Raw genomic sequence first — 25,671 nt, 5'->3', positions numbered from 1 at the left:
GAAGAGAATAAAATCCTCCATTTTTGATCTTGTGGACACACCAGCAATATGTTTATTAACAATAATAGTCTGCCGTAGCTCAAGTGGTAGAGTGGCTGTCTTCCATGCTGAAGGTTGTAAGATTGTTCCTCAACCATTGAGGGTTTTGTTGTTGTTGTTGTTGTTGTTGTTGTTTTTTGTATTTTACTCTCATCCAAGTAGTGTTAATTGTATCCGCCATTTTAAAATGTAGTCTCAGTTTTAGTCCAGTTCCAATCACGCTTGCTGGTTTTTTATCATAGTTAGTCAAACACATTACAATTTTGTTCAGTCGATTTTTAGTCCACTATAAGTCAGCAGATAATGTTGAACATTTCAGATCTGAAACAATTTCACATAAAATGTTCTCTCATCTTTTTGATGAAAAACAACTTTACACACAATTACAGTCTATTAACAAGTGGCTACTATGGCTCTATGCTATGAGCTAGCAAATTAGCCAGCATATAGTTAGCGGTCGGATTAACATTATTGTTGGAACGTCATAGTTGTTGGATTCATGTTATGTTATAACTATAATTTACTTTTTTTTCTTTTAAACTTTCACCCTGAATCCACCTTCTGTCTGTCCCATGTGATTATCTGTTTAGAGTGGGACTGAATATGGTCTTTTTTTTAGAGTAAATTTACTGCATACAAACCTGATTGCCGTTCCCATGAATGATACAAACTCTTGTCTTTAAATGTATTTCAAAATCAAAGTCCCACATTGGTTGTTTCATTTTGGTCACACCACCTGATCATTCATAAAATGGACATCATCTGACAAACGTATCCATCAATAACCCATCTAACTAACCAATGTGTTTTAATTCTACTTTCACTGCTGTGCTTTCTACAGAGATTTGAGTAACAATCAGATTTCAGAGTTGGCTCCGGATGCCTTCCAAGGTCTGCGATCCCTCAACTCTCTGTAAGTACTCACCGTAGTCCTTTCTAAAGCCAGAGATGTGTTTTTGGCCAATCCAGCAGCCTCACTTTTGTTAGCCCATCTTTCATAAACTCCATGAAATATGCAAATCATTTGACAAACATACACTAATAAATAGAGAAGCAAGTTTTGGATGAGTCACAAGCAATCTGATTGAAGCCAGGAACAAATGTTTATAAGGCCTGTCTTATAGAGGAGCGCGTGACCTGGAATTGACTTCTAAACATTTTCAGTTTAGCAAGAAGACTCGTGCGCTTTGTGTCGGCGTGTCAAGTAAATGTGACAGAAGCGGACATTTGATCGCTAATCGATGTTCTTTTTTGAGAAGAACGAGCTCATCGCTGGCCCGACAGTCAGGTTTGCGTGTGAAGCGCGCTGGGGGCCGACGAGAGGGTGGGAGGGAGGCGACGCGAGGTTATTGTGTGTAGGAGTTCTATTAAGATCTCGTCTCTCCACAATCAATAATTCATAAATGCTGAATTGCTGAATGGAGGCTTCTGCCACCTCATTACACTTTCACCACCCAGCCAATGAACGGGACACCCACCTTCGTGCTGACACATCACTTACAGTACGACTCCTACATTAGGCTGCAGTATGCGTACATTGCGTGTTTTGTCGATTTAAATGAGCCATCGATTGTGTCTGTTTGTGTGTGTGTGTGTGTGTGTGTGTGTGTTGTGTGCGCTGTTTCCCAGCCTCAGGTTTCCCAGGGTTTGCCACTCAGCACAATGAAATAAAAGACAATTGGAAACACATGTCCGTACACACGCAGATTGACCAATAACTGCATTTGTGTGCGGAGGTATTTTGTCGAGCAAGGAGTTTGGGTTCTTGACCTGTGTGCGAAGTAAGCGTAAAGAGTTTTTCTTTTCTTTTTTTCTGATAACAGAGTACATTCCTCACGGCGTGACGGCTTGGAGATTTATGGAGGCTTTTGTTTCACCACTCAATGTATTTTATGTCTTAAATATGTCGACATGAATGGAGGGGCTGGCGCGCTGTCGGAGCTTAAAATCCGTGAAATGGAAAGAAAGGCGAAGCATTATCTATCAAAGGCCTTGTTTCGCCGTGTGTTCTTTCCTGTATGGTTTTGGTTGAGGTACAGTAATATGAAGGGGCGTAGAAGGGGAAGTCAACCGAAGAATGTGTTCTATGCAGCCCCACTGGTCTAAATACTTTATTCTAATTAATATTGTGATGGCAGAAAATGAGTTAATGTTAAACAACATTTTCCACCCATTTATCCATCTCAGAGGGCGGCCATTTTGCCATTTTTACTGTTGACTGAAAATGACATCACAGTTACTCAGGGCTCACATAACGGCCAATCACGGCTCAGCTGGCAAATGTCACATGGCCATTGTCAGAAAACAGGTAAGCCGTGATTGGTTACTGTCTTCGCTCTAAGCGACTGTGATGTCATTAAAAAAAAAAATCTAAACTATAAACTTAATCTAGTAAGATTGCATTTTTTTCTACCAGTCTTCCTATCAAGTTTGAGAAATGATGAAGATGGATGGTGACTTTCATTACACTCAGTTAAACTGAGCTTTTGCAAACTTTTGGTAATAAAAAAAAATGTGTGAATGGAAAGTATGACGGTATAGAACAAAAATATGATAAACAAAAATGTCTGATATGCGGAATGCGTGTAAGTTAATTTCCCAGAAATAAACAGAGTGTTCTGGACAAGATCATATCTCTTGTTATGATTTGTTTTGGGATGTGGAAAGACTAGACGCACCGACGCATACTTGTGACATTAAGTACTGTATAAGCAACAGAAGAAAACCGTTTATGAGATATATCAAGTGATAGTTTTTTATACTAATTTAATGTCTGAGAAGAGTGGATATTGGATAATTCCTCTGATATACGCATTTGTTGATTTTTTTTTATTGAGTCTCTTTTCATCAATTGCAAATATAATTTAAATAATATTCTTATTAAAAATGTGAATAATAATCATTTTTGAATGTGTGTTTGTTTTCCATAGCGTTCTGTATGGCAATAAAATAACCGAGATCTCCAAAGGACTGTTTGAAGGCCTGTTTTCTCTCCAGCTATTGTAAGTAGACGCACATTCGCACATTTTTATTTGCATACACTTTACAATTGATAATCAGCTCAAAGTGGTCATTGTGATGAAAAACCATCGCAGCCAACCTAACATAGGAAACATTCGTTGGAGAATATTAACCGGAAATGCCGTCATTGTCATTATTCACCAACTTTCATTGCACCTTTTCTGTCATTTCAGGTTACTGAATGCGAATAAGATAGCGTGTCTGCGTGTGGATGCCTTTCAGGACCTCCACAATCTCAACCTTCTCTCTTTATACGACAACAAGCTGCAGACCATCGCCAAGGGAACTTTTTCATCACTGAGGGCCATACAGACGCTGTAAGTAAACAAAAACTCTCCTCTGAGCAATGAAACTGAACAACTATTTGATTTGAAGGAAATACACTTAACTCATTCAAACCCAAAAACTTGTAAACATGTTTTTCATCATTCAATCCCAAAAAAACGTATTTACACGTTTTTTATGGGTTTTGTTTTGTTTTATGCAAGAGCATACAGAAGGCTTTGATGCACCTCCTGACATGAAAAAGTGGCTTAAAGCAATGTTTGTTATTACAAAAAACGGCCAGCAGGTGGCAGCAGAGTATAAGAGATCAGCCAGGGCCATAAACAAGCTGTTTTTGCCAGTGTTTTCACCAGGAATGTGAATATTGATGAAAGTTAGCTTATCTTATAATGCTAATTGCTGCAAAACAGAAATAGATACAAATATACTTTTTTTCCTGATGAAAGAAGGGACTCGTCTTTCTTTTGGGAGGTTCCATGTTATTGTAGCAATTGAACACAATATTCTGTAGGCCTTGCAAAATCAGTCAAAATCCAGTAAAACAGCGAGGAGTGAAGGGGGTTGCTTCATTGAAAATGGTAAGGAGTGAATGAGTTAAAAGCCTGTACCTATTTCTGTATGTATACACAATCATTTTCTAAATGATTCACTACTCTGTATTAAATACAAAACAAGTATTAGCAACCTGCAATCAAAGAGTAAAAGTGGCACTGTCCAATACCTTATGTGTACACTCTATGTGTGTGTGTGTGTGTGTGCGTGCCACAGCCATTTAGCCCAAAACCCGTTCATCTGTGACTGCCACATGAAGTGGCTGGCGGACTACCTGCAGGACAATCCCATCGAGACGAGCGGCGCCCGCTGCACCAGCCCTCGGCGGCTGGCCAACAAACGAATTGGACAAATCAAGAGCAAGAAGTTCCGCTGCTCAGGTACGAACGAGCACGCGACATGACACGTGTTCTTCCTCTGACAAGCTCTCGTCTTGCTCTCGCTTTCATACTGTGTCTTCCTGCTTGGTGTTTTCCCCTCGCTTTTTTTTTCTGTATGCATAAACACCTACACAGGAGCAAAGAGCACTTTCTTGAAATCCAATATTTGTTGTTTCCTTCACCTTTACTATCTCTTTGTTTCCCTACAATAGCTAGAGAACAATATTTCATCCCAGGTATTGTACATCAAGCATGTGCGTATGTGTGAGAGTGGCGTGTGTGTGTGTGAGTGTCCGTCACAGCAAACAATATGCAGTCACGGTTTGGAGTGCCGCGCTTTCACCAACACCTTTCAAATTCTTCACATGACAGTCTCAATTTTCTCACAACCGTCTAACTTATGTTACATACACAGGTAGTGTTAACAACTGCATATCTTCTCCACTCTGTGTTCCAAATTAAGCATCCTGTGTGCACTCATTGTCCACGTGAACTTGCAGTTTCTAGCAGTCAACTGCTAATTAGCTTGAAAAAGCAACACTGGCGCTTCAGTTCCTCAATAGAGTGATGGATAAGATTTACAAGTACGTGCAGAATGTGCGCTTATGATAAACGACATTTGATTGTGTACAAAGTAAAATGTCGTGTGATGAATATCACAAGTATTCAAGATTCAGCATTCCATTCGGACACACGAATGATTATAAATTTATGCCGACCTATTACTGCACACCATTGGTGATGTTTTGCATTCAAATTAAGACTTTAACATTATAACAGCAAATGTTAATCAGAGATGGCTTTATGTGTAAGTATTTTTTACGTTGATTTAAAAAATGACTTAACTTTTTTTTTTCTAGCACGAGTTTAGAATAAAAAAAAATAATTGAGGGTTTTACGTTTGAAATTAAAAAAGCTCACGTCAATATGGATTTTACTATGTGTTGTAATTTAACAGCTATGAAAAAAATCTACCTGTATGTATCTTATAAACATTACTAAATAAATTATGATACTACATATTTTAACACTTTACACAAGCAGGATTTTTCAGCCAATCAGCAAACAGTGAGCTTGCAAAAAAATTATAACCGATCACGGATTAGATCGGAAAATGGCACAACATATCTATTTAAACAGCTTTTATATTTACTTTACAGTTGACCACTGCCATTCGAAGGGGAAAGGGACTTGCCAGGCCCACGAATGGCGAAATATATAATTGACATCAATTTCATTTCATCATTGATTTGACATTAAATGCAAAATACCGGCTCACTGTAAAGTCTACATATATTATTATTATTTTTATTATTATTATTATTATTATTATTATTATTATTATTATTATTATTATTATAAAACCTACTGTGATAGAGAAAAAAAGTGGGCCGATTCAGAATAAGCACAAAAAATGTATCTAGAAAAATGTACTGGTATCTCTGATTAAAAAAAAAAAAGTGACTAATTAGAACCTTGAGCGGTTTGGATACAGAGAAACCGACAAAAATGTCACTCCGTATCTCCAGCTAGGACCACGCTCAATTCTATATGACAGAATAAAGGCCTGTATGTCAAAATACTGACAAATACAGGACCTAAAAACCTTATCAACATAGCAGCTGACAACATCATCATCACAAGGGACAAATACAGGACCATAACAACACGATGACCCCAAGACCCAACCCAAAACACAGTCACAGCAGTCTCCACCTTGTCACTAAGATATTCAAATGCTTGGTTGTTGCCATATAAATAAAGTTGAGTTGCATTTAGTTGCGTTATAGTCCTAAAACAATTTCTGTGTGGAACAAAAGTCACAACGCATGGAAATATGTGCATTTTTAAAAATACCCTTGTTTGTGTGACCATGGCCTTACACTTGAATGATCACATACAGTATTAATCCCACTCACTGCACCCATTCTAATGAGACGAGTGAAGTTTTGCATGTCAGACTTTGTGCACACGCACGTGGACCTGCGGAGCAACAATGCAAACTTTATGAAGCAAACAACCCTCTTCACAGACGCACATGAAAAGACGCCACGGCCGTGTGTCCGCCAGCGGCTTTCTGTGATTTGTCCGCTGTACGGCATCAAAAGGTCACACGCTTGCCATGCACAGAGGGGTGCTGGGAAATATGCAAATTTGACATCAATTGTAGAGTTGCTGCTGGCGGTCATTACTGCAGCAGCACACAAAGTGTAGTGTGTGTGTGTGCGTGCGTATGTGGGTGGGTGTGTGTGTGTGTGTGAGTTCACTGCAGTCGTTAACTCTGAAGCTCACCGTGGGGGGGGGGGGGGGGGGGGGCAGTTTTTAAAGCTCAGATACCACATGCTGAGAAAATCTAAATATTTGAAGAATATTCTCCTTTTAAAAGTTGACTAAACATTCCGACAGATCATTATGATTATAATCCGTACATATGGCACAATAGTTTAGATTATATTGCTTGTTAATTGTTCATTTGAAAGTCAGGATGTATTGTATGGTTAACTCATTCACTGCCATTGACGGCTATAGACGTCAAAAATTCATTTGAACTATTTCTATTAGTTTAACATTTTTTTCCCCACTTTTGTTAACAAGAGTATGAAAACCTAGAAAAAAGATTATTGGACATTTAGAATAGATATCAAATTTGTGATTAAGCGTGAGTTAACTATTGAAGTCATGCGATTAATTACAATTTTGAAATGTAATCGCCTGACACCCCTAATTTTTAATAATCTTTTCTTTAAAAAAAAAAAAACATTATGAAACATAAAATGTCTAGGTTTTCATACTCTCGTTAACAAAAGTGGGGAAAATGTTAAACGAATAGATATAGTTAAAATGAATTGTTGACGTTTATAGGCGTCATTGGCAGTGAACGAGTTAAAAGGCAAACATTTGAACCGATCCAGAGATGTATTTTTTAACTGATTCTCTGTTTTGACTTCAGGACAGATGTTAATTGTTTATTATTGTGATTGTAGATCAAGCAAATGAGTGTGTGTCGGATGAAAGTGTGTCGCTATGCCAGCACACAGACTCGCACTTGCACATGAACCAACTGTGGCCAAACTTTCTTTTCTCCGCTTTTTTCTGCCTCCTGCTTGAATAAATAAGTAAAGTCCCTTCTTCTCTCCCCTGCACTGCCTCTCTCACACACTCAGGAGTACACCATGTCAGCTGTAAGTAACACGCACACACAAAATAGACGCCGTGTTGCGTCGAAACGCACCTTCCTCTGTCCTTTGACCCGACCCCTCCGTGCCTCCCCGTGTACGTTCATAAACAACGACAAGATGGCGGTGACCCTAACACACAGTGGTTGATCTATTTTTATGTGTGCGTGTGTGCGCGTGTTGTTGTGTTCCTACAAGACTGAGCTGTAACGATGGCGCTGTAACTCTCCTCCCACTCCTGCAATCCGTGTTATTTCCTGTTTGTTGTGTCTGTCAATGCGGACATCTTCCAATAGTGTGTCCTTCTCACGCCTGCTTTTTATTAATCCGTCCTGGTTTACGCTTCCTCTCCTCCTCCCCCCTTCTTTTTTCTTTCGTTCCATTCAAGGCGGCCTCCTCTATTTTTCAACAATATGCTCCTCATCCCTCAGTTTTCACCCGCCGCCTTTGAAAATTCCTTACTTTAGATCGTAGTCCGCTCCTGTCTTCTCTTCCCTACAACATCCTTCAACTCCTTTCCTTCGCATTTCTACCAAACCGACTGGCATCTCCTCCCATCGCTCGCTATTAGACGATTCTCACAAGTTTGATCTAAAAACAAATATGTGGAGATGATAGTGAGATTTGTCATTTGCCACCATGGTGCATTTTCATCCTAAAACTGAATTAAGAATGAATAACCGTACTGTGCTATGTCAGTGCACAGGGTTGTATTGTAAGGGTTGATTCTGTAGAGTCAATTTTACTCTAAACAAAGTCTCTTTGGTCCCACTCTAAACAGTGAAATTTTACTTCACTTGGAAGAGAGTAAAATATTCAGAGTAAATTTTACTCAAAGTGTTTTTACTGTATACGAGAGAATTGGCCTCTACCACTTTAGTTCAATTTGATCTTGACAGTAGGATGTGCTTTGTCAAATAATTCTTGTGTTAACAAGTACTGTGAGTGGAAGCGCTGAGGTCAAACACAAGTCTGACTTTATTCTCACGAATGACAGTAAGGCCGGGTGCTCGATGCAGAAGATGTCTTACCAAGAAAAGCCAAAGAAAAAGCTGAACGCATAACTTTTCCTCTAATGCTGGCTGAGCTCCGGAATTCATGACGTCGCTTTGAGCACCATCATTTTGTACGTCATTAGAGCAGAACAGACGGGCCAAGTCATTATTAGGTTATTTTAATTAGGAATGGGTATCGGTATTGATACCAGCCTTAATTGAAGGTAACGGTACTTGCGATGGCAGCCAATATTGGCATCAGCTGCCCTCTTGTGGCTGTTTTATGATCATGAACTAGAAATTAGAATAGAAAATTGCCATTAATTTCATGCAATTTTAAGGAAAAATGCATTATTGGGATATATAGGTCTTTCTTTAAAATTATTTAATTGTTTTTTTGTTTTTTATTTATCAAAAGTACCAATGGGATAGGCACATGGTATTGGTATCGGTAACTACTCAAGAGTTGAGTATTCATATAAAAAAAAAAAGGTCCCTAATTTTAATGACAGAAAAATGATTTTAATTTAATAATTTTAAATAAATTTAGTTATGAATTAACCAATTATTAATTAATAAAATAAAAACTGAACTGTATTTTATTTGTTGTAATTAAGTCTTTTTTTTATTGTATTACTTCTCATTAATGTTGGTATAATTAACCTTTTTTTTTTTTAATAAATTATCTATAAACATGTAATGTGGAATTGTTTTTATTAATGTAATTTTTTCAAAATGTATAATTTATATTTAATTAATGAATCAATTTTTTATTATAAATACTAAATAAATTTCCTACATTTGTATTTTTTTTTTTTACCTTATTTCACCACTTTCATTATTTAAGATTAATCCAGTAACCAATCATTTCATGAGATAAAAAAAAATTAAATTAATTTTTTTAGTTTTTATTATTATATTATTGACCTATTTTAGGGAGGCAAAAATAATAATTAATGCAAACTATTACAGGACTCTTGATCATTTTAAATTTAAACAGCATTAGCGGCGTATTGTTCATGAAAACTTTGGTCAAAATAGTCATTCAGGTCCTGAGGTTCCACTGCAGATGTTTATTGGTTGGTTGAAGTTGGCATTGGTCCAGTAATGGTGTTATTTGACCGTATTGGTTTGACACCAGTTGAAAGAAAAGTTTCTCACTGTTCAGTAAAAATTGGCCTCGTGACACAAATTTCTGTACAGAATTTTTTTTTTGTTTTAGTAAACTTTGTGGGAAATGACACTTCCTCTCCCTTTCCTCTTCCTTGCTCGCTGCCCCTCCCCTCCCCACCCCCGTGTTCCAGCGGAGGAGCAGTCAGTCAGCAGGTTGTTCCTTTGTGCTTGATCTAACCATGTGGCTGCCAGGTTCCTAAAAGTGGAACATGGTTCTGTCAAGCACCATGGAACGGCCCTGCCCAATCCCTACAGCATGGCCGAGATGCAAGACTCAGCAGCCTGTGTGTGTGTGTGCTGTATGTGTGTGTGTTTCCAGTATGACACGACTACCAGTGTGTGCAAGCAGTTTGAATTGAACCTCTGTCTGTGTTTGACAGGATGAAAGAAGCCTGTGTGTATGGACGTTTTTGTTGACTTTGGAGGCGATTATAGTACACGCTTGGGCTGGAGTGACGCCGCGTTTGTGATTGTAACCAGGTACGGAGGATTACCGCAGCAAGCTGGGAGGGGACTGCTTCGCCGACCTGGCCTGCCCCGAGAAGTGCCGCTGCGAGGGCACCACGGTGGACTGCTCCAACCAAAAGCTCACCAAAATACCAGACCACATCCCTCAATACACCGCCGAGCTGTGAGTCACTCACTGCGGTTGGCTTTGCCGTTGCGTCGGCCGCCGTCTCCTTCTTCGTCTCTGTGGTTGCCCTCTAAGCATCTTCGCTCTCCCCTCAGGCGTCTGAACAACAACGAATTTACTGTCCTTGAAGCGACAGGGATCTTCAAAAAGTTACCCCATCTGAGGAAGATGTGAGTCAGACTTGTAGCGCAGCATAGTAGCGATACGGAAGTCACGTTCAGGTCATGAAGAGAAAACCGTCGTCTTTCTTTCATGTTCGCTGGATTCCCCCGTCTGCACCCTCAATTGTCTCACGTTTCTTTGATGTTTCTTTGCTTTTCTTCCTCCTGCACAAGTAACCTGAGTAACAACCGCATCACTGACATCGAGGAGGGCACTTTCGAAGGAGCTTCGGGGGTCAATGAGCTCATTTTGACCTCCAACAGATTGGAAAATGTTCATCACCGCATGCTGAAGGGACTCGGCGGCCTGCGCACGCTGTGGGTATACACACACGCGTACACGTACACACACGTCGTTGCATTTGCAAATACACCATCTGGATAGGAGTTTTCACATACCATGCATCATAATCAATCAATTATGACAGGTTGGCCATGGAGAAGAAAAGAAGGTCAAACAGTTATTTGGGAATTGTAGTTTATTTTATTATACTTTTTGTCTTGCACTCTACAAATACTCAATATTAGGAATGTTCGATACCACATTTGATTTTCCAGACTCATACCTGTAAGTATCACTTCTCGCCCATCCCTAAATACTATTTTTGTCTTGCTCTACACAAATACTCTCTCTCTCTCTCTCTCTCTCTCTCTCTCTCTCTCTCTCTCTCTCTCTCTCTCTCTCTCTCTCTCTCTCTCTCTCTCTCTCTCTCTCTCTCTCTCTCTCTCTCTATATATATATATATATATATATATATATATATATATATATTAGAGCTGTCAAACGATTACATTTTTTAAATCAGATTAATCACATCTCTTTGATTCATTTTGATTAATCACGATGAATCGCTTAATTAAAAAAGGCTTTTCAATCGACCTTTTTTGCCCGCCAGATTTAAAGGGCACCTGTTATGTGTTAATTTTTTAGACATTAAATTTTTATGGGGACGTCTTCAAAATTTGTGATCCACTGCACACGCTCATCCTCCTCTTTTTCTAATCAATTAATTACTTTTATTATTTTAAATGGGAAAAAAACGACCCCAATAGTTTGACACGAACAAATATTTTGAATGTCATACGAAAACATTTATTAAATGCTTTACTTTAATGCATGTAAGTTATGTCTATTGTTCAAACACAACCTGCGCTGCCTTTCAATGTAACCATCCGCTGTCAAGCTAAAGAATCATCTGTGGTCAAAATGAATAGTGAGAATCATTTTTGTTAATACATGATTGATGCAATTATTTTTTTGTGATTTTTTTTAATGAGTTAAACACTTTAACTTTGAAAGCATTACAAAAAAAATCGAAATGAGGTAAAAACTATCTACATTGGAAAATCCAAAATTATTATTACACTTCAAAATATAATCAAGGGTTTCCCAAGAGTGGAAACAATTTTCATCCATTTTCACTTCCTGTCTGTGTAATGGCTTGACGCCCCAATACATTTGTCGATATTGTACCAAATTCACTCCGAATGTTCTACTGTGGGAATGTCTACACGGCCATTTTAACTGTGTGTTTGTATCTGTGTGTGTCTATTTGTGTTTGAGAGCAGCATGCTGCGGAGTAATCGCATCAGCTGCGTGAGCAACAGTAGCTTCGTTGGTTTGAGCTCAGTGCGCCTGCTGTCGCTCTACGACAACCAGATCACCTCCATGAACCCCGGCGCCTTCGACACGCTGCACTCTCTCTCCACGCTGTGAGTGCAAATATTAAAAGTCAAATAAGTCAAACTAAAGAAATAAATGCGTAACTGCCCACCCTTTGGACTCCTTAGCAACCTTCTGGCCAATCCGTTCAACTGTAACTGTCATCTGGCCTGGCTCGGTGATTGGCTGAGGCGGAAACGCATTGTTACGGGCAACCCTCGCTGCCAGAGTCCTTACTTCCTGAAAGAGATCCCCATCCAGGACGTGGCCGTCCAAGACTTTGCTTGTGAAGATGGTAGGATGGAGCGATAATAGATCCGCATCTCTGGTGGATATTCTTTATTACCTTGTTTCTGTTTTACGTTACATTATGCTTCGTACATTGGTACCCATTGTTGGGTAGATTTCTTTGTAAATGTAATTGGCTGTAGTTACAAGTTCGTGATATAAGTCAAATCGTGATATAATTGTTTTTATTAATTGTGACAATTGAAGACACGTGATTAATTACAATAAAAAATGTTAATTGCCGACCTAATTTTTTATCATCTTCAAGATAAGAAAAGATTGTTAAAAATAATAATATATAATTATATAAATAATATATAATATAAATAAATAATATCAATAATTTTGATTATTATAAATAATAAAAATAACAAATACATAATAATAATAATAATAATAATATTTTCTTTAAAAAATATATTTTTTAAAAATGCAAAAAGATTATAAAAAATTAGGGCATCAGGCGATTAAATTTCTTAATTGTAATTAACCGTATGACTTATATTGTCACGATTAATCACAAATTTTATACAATATTTTTCCCCTAGGTTTTTATACTCTTGTTAACAAAAGTGGGAAAAAAATTTAAACAAATAGAAATAGTTCAAATGAATTTTTTACGTCTATAGCCGTCAATGGCAGTGAATGAGTTAAATATTGTATAAGAATACCTTTCGGACAATGTTAATTATTTCAAACTGAACACAATTATTGAGCAGTAACAGGAAAACCCTGGGAATATATTAGACTCATTGTCATCCCTCCACCACTGAACACAAATGTCAACATTCTGCGTTTGTTCCGTTTTGAAAAAAGTTATGATACTTTTGTCATTGCATACTTTGCAAATCAGAGATATAAACACAAATAATAACCGTGCCAAAGTTGCCGCAGTAGGTTGTCCCTCCCTGACCGGCACCATGTCCCATCCATCTCCATCAGGTAACGATGACAACAGCTGCTCTCCGGTGCTGAGGTGCCCGGCGGAGTGCTCGTGCCTGGACACGGTGGTCCGTTGCAGCAACAAGGGCCTCAGCACTTTGCCCAAAGGCCTGCCTAAAGAAACCACTGAGCTGTGAGTGATTTCATTAAATGTATATCGCAAGCTTTGCATTTATCATCACTTAGCCTGTTAGCGTTTCATGAGTGCAGTGCTGATGCAGTTTGGATGTTGCAGCGACTCTATAGGTCCAAAATGGCCCATAATGACCATTTAGAGTCTTTAGTTAATATAACACAAAAAATGGGCAGAAAACCTGGGGCATTTATTTCATCATGCCATTTCTCATACAAACAAAATGATTAATATTTGAGTTGATACGAGCAGGACGGAACTTCAGCTTTATGCATGTTTGTGTGAAAGCAAGCTGGAGAGACGGTTACTGAACTTTGTCAGGATGCCTGTGGGAATATTAAACTCCGGTGTTTATTATGGCTCGTGCTGAAACGACTGCACACTCTGCTGGAGAGGAGGAATTTCCCACATGATTCGATAACATTTCTCTTCCCTCTCATTTGCTCTCTCTCTCTCTCTCTCTCTCTCTCTCTCTCTCTCTCTCTCTCTCTCTCTCTCTCTCTCTCTCTCTCTCTCTCTCTCTCTCTCTCGCTCTGTTTTATGTCAATCCACCTTGTCAGGTATCTGGATGGGAACCATTTCACTCAGGTTCCTGTGGAGCTCTCCGATTACAAACACTTGACACTCATGTAAGTGCTCACATTCCGCATTGACATGGAGGGAAACGATGCACACGTTTATAATATCGAGTGTGCCTCGGCCCTGTGGTCCCGCTCTCTGCCAAAACTAACCCAATGGAATTTTGTCGGGGATCTGTGCCGTATCACTCGGTATGCGTGTGCAGTACAACATTAGGATTTCGGCATGTGTTGACAGAACGGCATGTGCGTGTGTTTGCGTGTGTTTATGTACTTGTTATTGTTTCCTTTTCAGTGATTTGAGTAACAACCAGATCAGCACGTTGTCCAACCACAGCCTCAGTAACATGTCCGAGCTGCTTACCCTGTGAGTCTGGCTTTACATCAGTCCCTTTGCGCTCTGTGTGTGTGTGTATGTATGATTTAGAAGTCATACAGCATCTTTTGCTAAATCCTTTTAGCCTTCTATTATCACGTGAATATAAAACAACAATCAAGCTTCATGCGAAGCGATTACCATGTCAAACAAATGATTGTGAGTGTGTTTGTGAGGCAATAATATTTGCATCTGCTCAGATGAAAGTGGACAAGGGTGCGACTAAGCAAGCGTAATAACTCTTTAAAATGTTTCTTGTTACGCGTCTATGTCCGCGTCTGCATGCCAACAATTTGAATTGTGTGTCAAAAGAATCCTGAGCTACAACCGTCTGCGGTGCATCCCAGTGAGGGCCTTCGATGGACTCAAGTCCCTGCGTCTGCTGTGAGTGCCGTCAAAGTTGAGGTGAAGTGCAAGAGCCGAGCCACGCTTGTCTCACTGAGATATCTTTCTCAGGTCTCTCCATGGAAACGATATATCACTCATACCAGAAGGAGCCTTCAAAGATCTGTCATCACTTTCACACTTGTGAGCAACACGCACACGCTCACACACTGACCACTTCTTTAGGTACACCATTAACAACTAATGAGATCCAATAGAAGAGCTCTATGGAAAATTCTGCCGTTACAAGGTGTAGTACAACCACAATGAAAAGAATGATAAAACGACATTGGGGGAAAAATGTTGTGAGAAAAAATGCATAATATTATAGGAAAATAGTAATAATATAACAAAAATAAAAGCGAGGGAATGACTGCGTTCCCACAGGAATGTAAACATAACTGTGAGACCTGCAGACCGTCTGTATTTGGCGACCTGCCCTTAGGTAATATAAAATATGTTTTTAAGAATATTTGTTTAAATCATTCATTTGGAGCAGGATTGGGCAACGTAAATGTTGGAGGGGGCCGCAATTTTTCATCAGTGCAACGTTGAGGACACGTATGACTAACTACGCACTTCCCAAACAGATGTATGACCAAAAAAAAAGCCACTTGCTTCTACTAAATTTTATTTTTCATAATTATCGCACTGCTCAATGCATGTATAAAAGATCCACTATAGTAACACAACAAAAATATCAAAGCAAACAACAAAATAACCACATACTGTGATTTGTTTTTTCCCCCCAACGCAATTCAAGGAAGGCAAAAATGTCCAAAACAAAGGTTTCTTGTGCATAAAAATTCCCAAATTATCATTCAAGGGCGGAGAAAAAAAAGGCTGAACAGCAAATCAACATAAGTGCAAGAACTCATTTTGTGCATTTTTTCACAAAAATCAACACACTCAAAATTGTAATATTATTGAGGAACTATGTTTGTCTTGCATGTAATTTCCCCCAAAAATGCATTAGGCCTACTCTGCAGTATAAGACATAACAAGCATAACAAGACCATGTCTGCCATCTAGTGGGAAATGGTGAAATTGCAACTTACAACTACAGTCGACCCCTGCATACTTGTTTTGGCACCTACTGATTCACATATTCTCAGATATGTTTTTATTTTTTTTGTAATCGTTTTTTCCCCATTTCCCCCCATTTCCCCCCATTTTTGTAAAAACCAAGCTGTGTACTGAATGTTCATCAGCATTTTATTATTTATGTATTTATTTATTTATTATGGTTTGAAAAAAACTAAATGAAGATAATCAAGGGGCCACTCAGAGTCGCTGCGGGCCACCAGTTGCCCATCTCTGATTTGGATTATTTCGTAATGTTAATATTGGATCAACGTAATATTTTAATTATATTATTTATATATTACATCTTATAAAATTAAATACAGGGTGTTTCATACTGTAAGTCTATGTCACTTCACGTTCCCTTGTATTTCAATGATAAAGATATGAAAACCCAATTATCTTATATCTTCTTATATCTGAAATCTTTTTTCGTTTTTGTTGCAAAAATTTAAACACACATGTCCACAACTCCTTCTTATCAAACTCACAGTCGCAAATTGCCTTCTCCTCTCTTGTGAACAACATTATTAGTAATCAACAAAGAAATTAGTGCAAACTACGTTTAACGCAAAATATTGTGACGTAGCAGAAAACTTGACAATTTCACCTTTCAAGTGAACCCGGTTTTATCTTGCTACTCTTCCCAGTTCCTAAGATATTTTTTGAAAAGTGACATATAATTATAAAACACCCTGTATAACCAAATTTTCCTATTGTGGATCTCGGAATAATCTGCAGGTGTGTAGCTTCGAAAAGAGGCCGTAGAGCGTGCTATGTCTTTCCCTGCAACTCCGACCTCTCACCTCTTTGTAATAAAGATTGAGAATGTCCCACATCCACTTCAGAGGAGAGAGAAGAGTGCGCAAAAATGAAACCTGATGAGCACATTGTGGCCACTTTTCCTTCTTTTTGATTTACAGTCTTAACTTGTACTCCAAATATTTGTGCAATTCCTGCGGCAGACTCGCTCTCCATCAAAATAGTGCTTTAAAATAGTTTTCACTTCAAACAAAACATTTAGAATTGTTTTTTCCACTTGACACAACTCAGAATAAAATCCAATACAAAGCGAAGCGAAAATCCAACATGAAAATGACCCGGCATTGAGTGTTGCGTGTCTGTGGCAGGGCTCTGGGTGCAAACCCTCTGCACTGTGACTGCCACATGCAGTGGTTGTCCGACTGGGTTAAGAGCGGCTACAAGGAGCCCGGCATCGCCCGCTGCGCCGGGCCCGGTGACATGACCGACAAATTGCTGCTCACCACGCCATCCAAGAAGTTCACCTGCACAGGTACGTGTAATGTGTGCTTACTCAACTTTCAGCAGCACGTGAAAGGAGAACCTATGGAACCTATAAGGTCAAACAAATCTGGGATGGAACCTTTGATATTTTGGATTTTCAAACTATTCTTGTATTTGCAAATAAAAGAATGGGATGTATATTGCGGCGGTGAAAGAACACAGTTCTAGTAATGTTCTTAATGTGGTTGAGTTGAGTCAAATATAACTGACTTCAGGTGCCGATAACTAGCAAGGCCAATCATCAACATCTCAGTTTAAGAAGCACAAAATTACAAATCATCTCAAAGGCATATATAGTTGGGTATCATTGGCATAACAGTTTAAACTAATGTTATATTTACGTACAGTATAATATCAGCAAGCGGAAGCATGTAAATGCCAAACAATAGAGGGGCGAGTACTGATCCCTGTGGTACTCCACATGTAACATTATCATGGATTTGACAGTGCATCCTCTCTGAGTGCTAAGAACTAAACCAAGAAAGTGAAATATTCTAATATAGGATGTTAAGAGCGACGTTGTCATGAAAAATGTGGGTTAAATTGTGGATTGTTCAACCACAGGGGCCATTCTGCTTTATAGTTTCCACTGTTCACACCTGTAATGTGTACTTTACATATTTAGATTATCTCCGCAATGAGCATAATTGAGGACTCCAAGAGGAGACCACAAGAGTACTGTGTAGAAAACACATTTTAAACACTTTCATTTTGAAAGTAGTTTTTAAAAAATTATTCGTCGTACATGAGCTTCCAATGAGCGTGGAAATGTTGAGTCGCAAATTTGCATGTGAACGTAGTTTTGAATCTCATAGCTCTAGTGAATGTGAACTTGAACCTTTTTCTGAATCCCTCATGACAATGATCACATGACTGAATCCTATTTTTAACCTAATCTAACTGACGCACTGTAGAAGTCCCGGGGCCTTGTGGTTTTCTGGTGCCAGGTAAAGTAGCCCATCACGTATTCCTCCTCAATCGCGCCTCCCCCCCAGTTCCTTCAAATTGGCCCGACCTGGTTTTCCCTTGTCTTAACCACCCAGACTCCTTCCCCCTTTATGACCCCCGTGTTTGGACCTGCATTATGTATTGTGAATAAAGCAAGAGCCATTCACTCAGTGTAAGTCAATGTCTGTGCGTGAGCGTGTGTGTACGTGTGCTTACGTGTGTGTATCCAAGCAGTCTAACGTCCACCCTGAGCTTGCAACTATGCAAACTGATCATGTTCGTGCTTTTCGGTCCATGTGATGTGCTTGCATCAATCAGGCCCAGTAGATATCAGCATCCAGGCTAAATGTGAGCCATGCCTGTCTAGCCCGTGCAAGAACGACGGCACGTGCTTCAATGACCCGGTGCACTACTACCGCTGCACCTGTCCCTATGGATTTAAGGTACACACAAGGTCTTGAGTATCTCATGAATAAATCAACAGATTGCCATTGTTTGTGAATGTTGTGAAGACTTTTAATGACAAAGACTGCTTTTGTGTTTATTCATGAAGGGCCAGAACTGCGAGGAGCCCATCCATGCTTGCATCAGTAATCCCTGCCAGAATGGTGGAACTTGTCATCTGAAGGAAGGCGAAGGGAGTAGCTTCTGGTGAGATGCTTTTTTGAAAAATACAGATTGTAGTCATTGTTAACTCATTCATTCCAAACCCAAAAACGTATAAATACGTTTTTAAATATTTATTTTTATGCTAGAGCATACAGAAGGCTTTGATACAGCTTCTGACATGAAGAGGTCGCTTAAAGCAATGGTAGTTATTAAAAAAACGACCAGCAGGTGGCAGCAGAGTATAAGAGATCAGCCAGGGCCATGTTGCAACAAGCTCTTTCTAACAGATTTGTGAATAATGATGAAACTTGGCTATATTCTAAAATTACATCACAGTTGCTCAGGTCTCAGCTTCAGAAAACAGGTGAGCTGTGATTGGCCGTTGCTTGAGCCCTGAGCAACTGTGATGTCATCTTCAGTTGACAGCAAGTGGAAAAAATGGCCGCCCCCTGAGATGGATACAAACGGCTGCATTTTGCTGCATAACTCATATTCCACAAATGTAATATTAATCAAAATAGACAAGTGAGGTCATATATAACATGTTATTGTCAAGAAATGTTTAAGGATGACTTCTTTAATATTAGTAGGCGGGATGCTAATTGAGGTCTCTCTAAGGAAATGAACAGCCCGCACGGACAATAAAACTACACAGAGCTCACATCTGTATCACACCCTCAAAACAGCCGCTTTTTATATTAAAACATCTGTCTCTTTTCATCTGTAGTTTAATTTTTGTATAGTAATTTTCCTCTCTGCGGTGTTGGGTTGCTGTGGGTAGGCACAGTGAGAAGCTGGTGTTGACAACAAAATGAGATATTAATCCATCCATGCCGCATGAGAGCTTTTATTAGGCCCATAATACACCTCGCTGACTGCGCTGTGTGTGCGTGCGTGCGTGCGTGCGTGCGTGCGTGCGTGCGTGCGTGCGTACGTGTGAAAGACTCAAGGCACGCTCATATCAACAAAATAATGACTTTCAACTGGGAATGTGTAGATTATGCTGACAATGCAGTGTTTGTGTGTGTGTTTGCTCCCAGGTGTGTGTGCCCCGAGGGCTTCGAGGGTGACTCTTGTGAGTTTAACATCGACGACTGTGAAGACAACGACTGTGAGAACAACTCGACATGCGTCGACGGAATCAACAACTACACGTGCATGTGCTCCCCGGAATACACAGGTAACACATGGCACATGCCGTCTCCATGGCGACACATAAGCGCTCTCCTCCAGTGTTTCCCAACTTTTATTGAGCCAAGGTACATAATAATAAACATTTATCAGCGCAAACTCAAAGCGTTACAGAAAAAAAAAAAAAGCCCCTTTCCCACTATGCGGCCAACGTCTGCCAACAGGTTTAATGGTCGCCGACAGTATTTGTTGCCGCAAAGAAACTTTGAACATGTTCAAAACTTCTTTTGAACACGATAAATCATTACAACTTTTTATTGAACGTCTGGCGAACGTTTGAAACCTTGAACGAACCATGCCAAGAAATCAACATTCGCTGCAAACACAAACACAAAACGGTCGCCCCGGGCCCTCTGTGGGAAATGTGCTTAGGAAAATCTCACGACACATTGACAAACAAAAATGTCCTTAAAAGTGTGTATGTAATCAATCGCCTATTTGGGGTCAGGGGGTAATAGGCCAATAATTGACAAACCATAAAGTGTTTATAATTGATTAGTTGATACACCAAAATATGATTCCAAGACAATTTAATATCCGTTTAAGCTAATCTTTCAACATTAGCCTCAGAAATAAATGAATTAAACAGTTGACTTAAGAAAAAAATCCACTCGAAGAGCTTGAACACAACAAGGTTATTAAAGTTAATGAAAACTAACAAAATAACTCAAACCAGACCTAGAAAAACAAACTCAAATGCTTTAAAAAAATAATAATAATAATTGAAACTACATCTAATGTTTAAAACTAAAATGTCCTTAATTTTTCTCTTTGTCAATTAATTTCATGCATGAGTTTTCAGGGGTCATTTTAAATTTGAATTTATATCGGTATTGCTGTATTTTTTTTTTTTTACAAAAAAATGAAGGTCAAACAGTCTTTTGAGAATTGTGGTTTACTTTACTACATAAAACTTGGTGACCTTTACTTGCACACTACAAATACACTGTGTATTTAAAAAATAAAATAAAAAATAAAATAAAATAAATCTAATCCTAAAAGTTGTTTTAAATCAAAAATAAATAAATAAATAAGCTTTTTCCAAAAATATATACATATATATATATTTAACTAACAAACACATTCTTAAATTAATTACAACTAATTGAAAACAAAAATCATCGAAATGAAAGAAAAACTAACTATGACGACAAATTCAACGCTATTGTAACCCTGGAACACACACATGCATCAAAGACACCACTAGCACCCCCAGCTAAATGTAGCCCCTCCCCAACAAGCAAAGCTTGTTTCTCAGTCAAGATGTATCACTTCAACATACTTCCCTGACACCATATATGGGGCTTTGGTTGCAGCGTGTGGCATCTTAGGGCATTTTAAAAAGAACACATCAAAAGAAAATAAGTGTGTTTTTCATCAAATAACTGGGTTATACATTCCATGAGGGAAAAAAGTGCAAATAGGTGAATTTGTGAACTGCAAATATGCGAGGGATTACCACACATTGAAACAATCAGGACCAAACTGGTATTCTGTAGCAAATGTGGCAACAAATAGATAAAAGGTAGATTGTTCTGCCTGTCACTATATATCGCTGACAAAAATTGCGCAGTAAAGATTATTTGTAATGAATAATCATTTTCCGAGTAATTAAGTGTAACTGTATAGTTTGCCCGCCACAACTGATGATCTCTCACAACGCACTATTGCGCCTCGGCACAATAGTTGGGAATCACTGCTCCGCTCGACTCTGTTCTAACACTGCTCTGCTGTGTGTCTGCTTTAGCGTTGCGCTAATCACGTGCGACTGCTAACCTTTGTGGCGGTGTTCTCTCTCTGTCTGGCTGTCATTTGTCTTTCTCTCATCTCGCTCTGCTTTCCGCCATCCGCCGTCCGCCGTCTTTTCTGTGGTCGCAGCTGCTACCAATGAGGTGGAGAGAGGTTAGTTGGTTCTTCTCGCTGTCCCTCTCTCCCTCCTCCCTTCCTTGCAGTGATTTGACAGTGCTAATTGGAAATTTGAGATTCATTCAGGCATGTAATGCTTGCGCACCGTGTTCAAAATGCATGTCCTCAATTTCCAACTGTTTTTAACGGAGCATTTTTTGTTTTCATTTTTGCTTGCTGCCGAATGCAGATACTGTACAGTTTATTATTGTTATTCAAAACGACTAGTCTGAAGTGCAATGTTTTGATAAAGCAGTGGAAATGATGACTGGATTGTAATGTATTTTTGCTGCAGTTCCATTAAATGTTAAGTTTTCATGAATGTGGCTAGCAACATTGCAGAATTTCTATACTAAGGTAAGGATAATTAGTCAAAATGGGCCGACGTGCCGAATTTGCTTCTTCCCCTTCTGCTTGTGTGCTTTTTTCTCCAGTTACTCTGCCTCCCTTCCACATTCATGTGAATGCGTGTTTGCAGAGGTGGGCGTGTCATTGAATTTGGGGTGTCCGTCACTCAGCAGTCATCCAAAGTCGGGACACCTTTCTTCAATATTTCAAGACGAATAGATACACGCCATTCGACGTGGGCATCCGTCAATGTTCTGTTAATTCGTCACCAAAATAGGGCATCCGTCATTGACGGATTGCTGAATTTATTGACGGATTGACGATTACATTGACAGACGAAAATCCCTTTTGCCAATGATTAGTTTGTCAATACTTCAAAGTTTCCCGTCAATCGTCAACAAAATGGGCGTCCCTCATTGACGGATTGGTGGTGTCTGTACCAGATGTGATCGGGCTGCCAGATTGTATCGATGACGTCACGCTACAGGATTGGCTGGAAAATATCCGGTTGACGTCAAAACATTGGAAAGAAAATATCAAAGATGTCATTTAAATAACTGAATGTATGGACTGAAATGGTAAAAACGTAAATAAACCTAAGAATATAAAAGCAGGATACTTTAAGATTGAAGAAATAATAAAATAGATTAAAGAGCCTTTGTACAACAGCGCTAAGGAAATGTGCGGGTTTGGTTTCTTTTTTTAGCTGTTCATAAATCACAATACATCACTAAAACAGTCTCAATGATAATAGGAACACATAAGCAATCTAAACTGACAATATTTGTCACATCTCAGTAAATGAATATGTGCATTTATCAATTATTTATTTTATTTTATTATTTATTCAATTTATCTTGCTTTTATATTCTTAGGTTTATTAACATTTTAAAATTTTTAGTCCATTCACTTTGTTATTTAAATTACATCTTGAATATTTTCTTTTCAACGTTTGACCGGATAATTTCCAGCCAATCCTGTAGCGTGACGTCTTCGGTAGGCGACCAGTCCAGGGTGTACCCCGCCCTTGCTTTAGGCATAGACTCCAGCTAACCCATGACCTTAATGAGAGCATTTGACTACATTTGGAAACATGACTGCTAATATTACAAATTTTGTGCAAATAATAATATTTTAAATAAATATTATATGCCATATTTAGATATTTCAAAATAGAAATGGTCTTGCCGTCAAAATGCTGCTCTATAAACTTTAACAACACTTTTTCGCACTAAATGTTCTAAACAGGCATGAATGCAGTACCACACATCACCACGCATATCACAGACACATCCCCAAGTGATTTCATAATTACCCCCACTGTGGATGCTGCGCTGTCAGGAGCTGTTTTATTCCCTCGGGATTTCATTTCATCAATTGAAAGTTATGCGTTTGAGGGGCACCGGGATGCGCCTGGGAATATCATCAGGGACGTGACATTCCCAGAGATGAAATCATTTGTCAGACCTCTGCGTTAGCCCTGCCCACAGGAGAGTCATCCATCAAACAGCAGAGAAAAGACGCATGTATCTACTGGCTTGTCAGAGTTGTTGGAGCTGAAAGTATCTATGCTTGTTTTTGTGTGTTTGTTCCCAGGAGAGCTTTGCGAAGAGAAACTGGATTTCTGTGCTCCCGAATTGAACCCATGTCAGCACGATTCAAAATGCATTCTGACCCCTGAGGGATACAAGTGAGTAGGCGAGACATACGCGCGCACACACACACTAGATGGCATCGTTAGCAGTGTTGTCTTGTTTTTCTCCCACTGCACTTGAGTTGTAGCATGTCTCACACGAAAATACAGTAAATGGCTGCTGAGTCCATATAAGAGAAGGTTTGATGTGTGTGCGTGTGTGCATCGTAGGTGTGAATGCACCACAGGTTACACTGGAGAGCACTGCGAGCTGGACTATAACGACTGTGATGAGAACAAGTGTCAAAATGGCGGTCAGTGCATCGACGCCATCAACGGATACACCTGTGTCTGTCCAGAGGGCTACAGGTGAGGGACACATATTCCATAACAATATTCTCTTACATATTATAAATTAGAGCTGCATCATATTTTTAAAAACAAACGTAAATTATGAGCCCTAATATGTATCTTCATTTTGAATTCATTGATTAGGATTAGGTTTCAAACGAGAGGAGGAGAGCTCCCCCTTGTGTTGATCCAATAGCTGTAGCATCAATTTGCTAAACAAGCAGGGGTGACCAAACTTTTCCATTTGAGGGCTGTGTAGAGAAAAATGGAAGGAGGCAAGGGTCATTTTAAAATTCTTCCATTTGTATTTATTAAACACGATAAAATTAATTAGGCAAGCAATACATTGTTTATGTTTTCTAGTTGACTTGATAAACTGCAACATAACATATAACATATTTCTGTTGAAACTAAAGCAAATAGGAATATTCAAGATTTCAGGGTGGCCAAAGGCCCTGCATCCCATTAGATTAGATCAAGCCCTGCACTGACCGGCAGCCAGAGCCCATCTCCACATTTAGAACCAAAAGAAAAACTGAAGAAAACTATCGTCAGATGATTTAAGTTTTAAAACACTTATATGAGGATCAATAATGCAAAATCATCATAAATCGAACCTTGACACAAAGCATAAAGTGAGAGAAACTATTTTTGTTTATAAATATAATTAATTAATTGATTGATTAATTATTTAGTTAATTCATTGCTTAATTAATTTTAAAATTTTAACTATTTCTATTCATCAGTGTTTTGAGAGAAATTAACTTATTTTAGTCTTCTTTGTATATGTACACATTTAGAAAAGCTCTACAGTATAGAAACCAATTTATTTTATTCTAAAATTAGCAAGGGAATATCTTATTTCTATGAGACTGACATCAATATTATTGTCTTTTTTTTTATGTTAAGGAGCTAACATACGGTAGCTTTCAGATACATGTCAGGATTTAATCAAATGCAAATAAAATACTGGACAGCGAACGTGCGGATTATATGTGAGCATATACTTGAAATTAGCACGGGGATGTTGTGCATGTTTAGGCATGTTCCTAAATGTATCTCCGTCGCACGTATGTGTGCGTTGCAGCGGGTTATTCTGCGACTTGCCCCCGCCAATGGTCCTTCCTCGCACCAGCCCCTGCGACAACCACGACTGCCTCAACGGGGCGCAGTGCGTGGACGTGGGAAGCGACCCCCGCTGCCAGTGTCTGCAAGGCTACGAAGGGGAGCGCTGCGAGACGCTCGTCAGTGTCAACTTTGTGGACCGCAAGTCTTACCTGCAGCTTCCCTCCAATCTGGTCTCACCACAGACCAACATTAGCCTGCAGGTGTGGATGTCTTTTATGTTTATGTGGATTAGAATATCCTGCTTTTTGTCATGTCACCTTTTTTTTATTTCAATTTGAGAAATTTGAGGCGCTAACTCGCGAACCGCCAGGCTTCCTGTTCTGTCTCCCTTATTTGGTCATTGCTCTTTTTCATGTTTCTATTCATGGATTCTCATAGACATCCCGCTGT

At 39.1% G+C, this 25,671-nt stretch overlaps 1 protein-coding gene across 9 annotated transcripts in view; it reads left to right on the top strand.

Moving 5' to 3' along the window:
- The window catches only part of slit2 (slit homolog 2 (Drosophila)), a 106,442-nt gene that overhangs the window by 75,005 nt on the left and 5,766 nt on the right, over nucleotides 1-25,671 (top strand). For 3 of the 9 annotated variants that reach the window (XM_086082241.1, XM_086082240.1, XM_086082248.1), the window contains 24 exons: nucleotides 881-952; nucleotides 2,970-3,041; nucleotides 3,234-3,377; nucleotides 4,114-4,277; nucleotides 7,442-7,459; nucleotides 10,102-10,252; nucleotides 10,351-10,425; nucleotides 10,591-10,734; nucleotides 11,986-12,129; nucleotides 12,208-12,374; nucleotides 13,310-13,442; nucleotides 14,003-14,071; nucleotides 14,316-14,387; nucleotides 14,709-14,780; nucleotides 14,853-14,924; nucleotides 16,994-17,157; nucleotides 18,083-18,115; nucleotides 18,435-18,559; nucleotides 18,670-18,767; nucleotides 19,766-19,905; nucleotides 21,795-21,818; nucleotides 23,766-23,859; nucleotides 24,034-24,171; nucleotides 25,241-25,481. In XM_086082241.1, coding sequence (XP_085938367.1) covers nucleotides 881-952; nucleotides 2,970-3,041; nucleotides 3,234-3,377; nucleotides 4,114-4,277; nucleotides 7,442-7,459; nucleotides 10,102-10,252; nucleotides 10,351-10,425; nucleotides 10,591-10,734; nucleotides 11,986-12,129; nucleotides 12,208-12,374; nucleotides 13,310-13,442; nucleotides 14,003-14,071; nucleotides 14,316-14,387; nucleotides 14,709-14,780; nucleotides 14,853-14,924; nucleotides 16,994-17,157; nucleotides 18,083-18,115; nucleotides 18,435-18,559; nucleotides 18,670-18,767; nucleotides 19,766-19,905; nucleotides 21,795-21,818; nucleotides 23,766-23,859; nucleotides 24,034-24,171; nucleotides 25,241-25,481 — 2,626 coding nt within the window. The remainder of the gene's footprint in view (nucleotides 1-880; nucleotides 953-2,969; nucleotides 3,042-3,233; nucleotides 3,378-4,113; nucleotides 4,278-7,441; nucleotides 7,460-10,101; nucleotides 10,253-10,350; nucleotides 10,426-10,590; nucleotides 10,735-11,985; nucleotides 12,130-12,207; nucleotides 12,375-13,309; nucleotides 13,443-14,002; nucleotides 14,072-14,315; nucleotides 14,388-14,708; nucleotides 14,781-14,852; nucleotides 14,925-16,993; nucleotides 17,158-18,082; nucleotides 18,116-18,434; nucleotides 18,560-18,669; nucleotides 18,768-19,765; nucleotides 19,906-21,794; nucleotides 21,819-23,765; nucleotides 23,860-24,033; nucleotides 24,172-25,240; nucleotides 25,482-25,671) is intronic. The other 6 variants (XM_086082247.1, XM_086082246.1, XM_086082242.1 and 3 more) reach the window with 5 other exon arrangements.

Source organism: Leptonotus elevatus, chromosome 8 (assembly GCF_054856555.1).
Source record: "Leptonotus elevatus isolate MCC_2025b chromosome 8, RoL_Lele_1.0, whole genome shotgun sequence".
Lineage (NCBI taxonomy): Eukaryota > Metazoa > Chordata > Actinopteri > Syngnathiformes > Syngnathidae > Leptonotus > Leptonotus elevatus.
The sequence above is the reverse complement of the archived record's forward strand: the minus strand, read 5'-3'. Positions and strand labels throughout refer to the sequence as shown.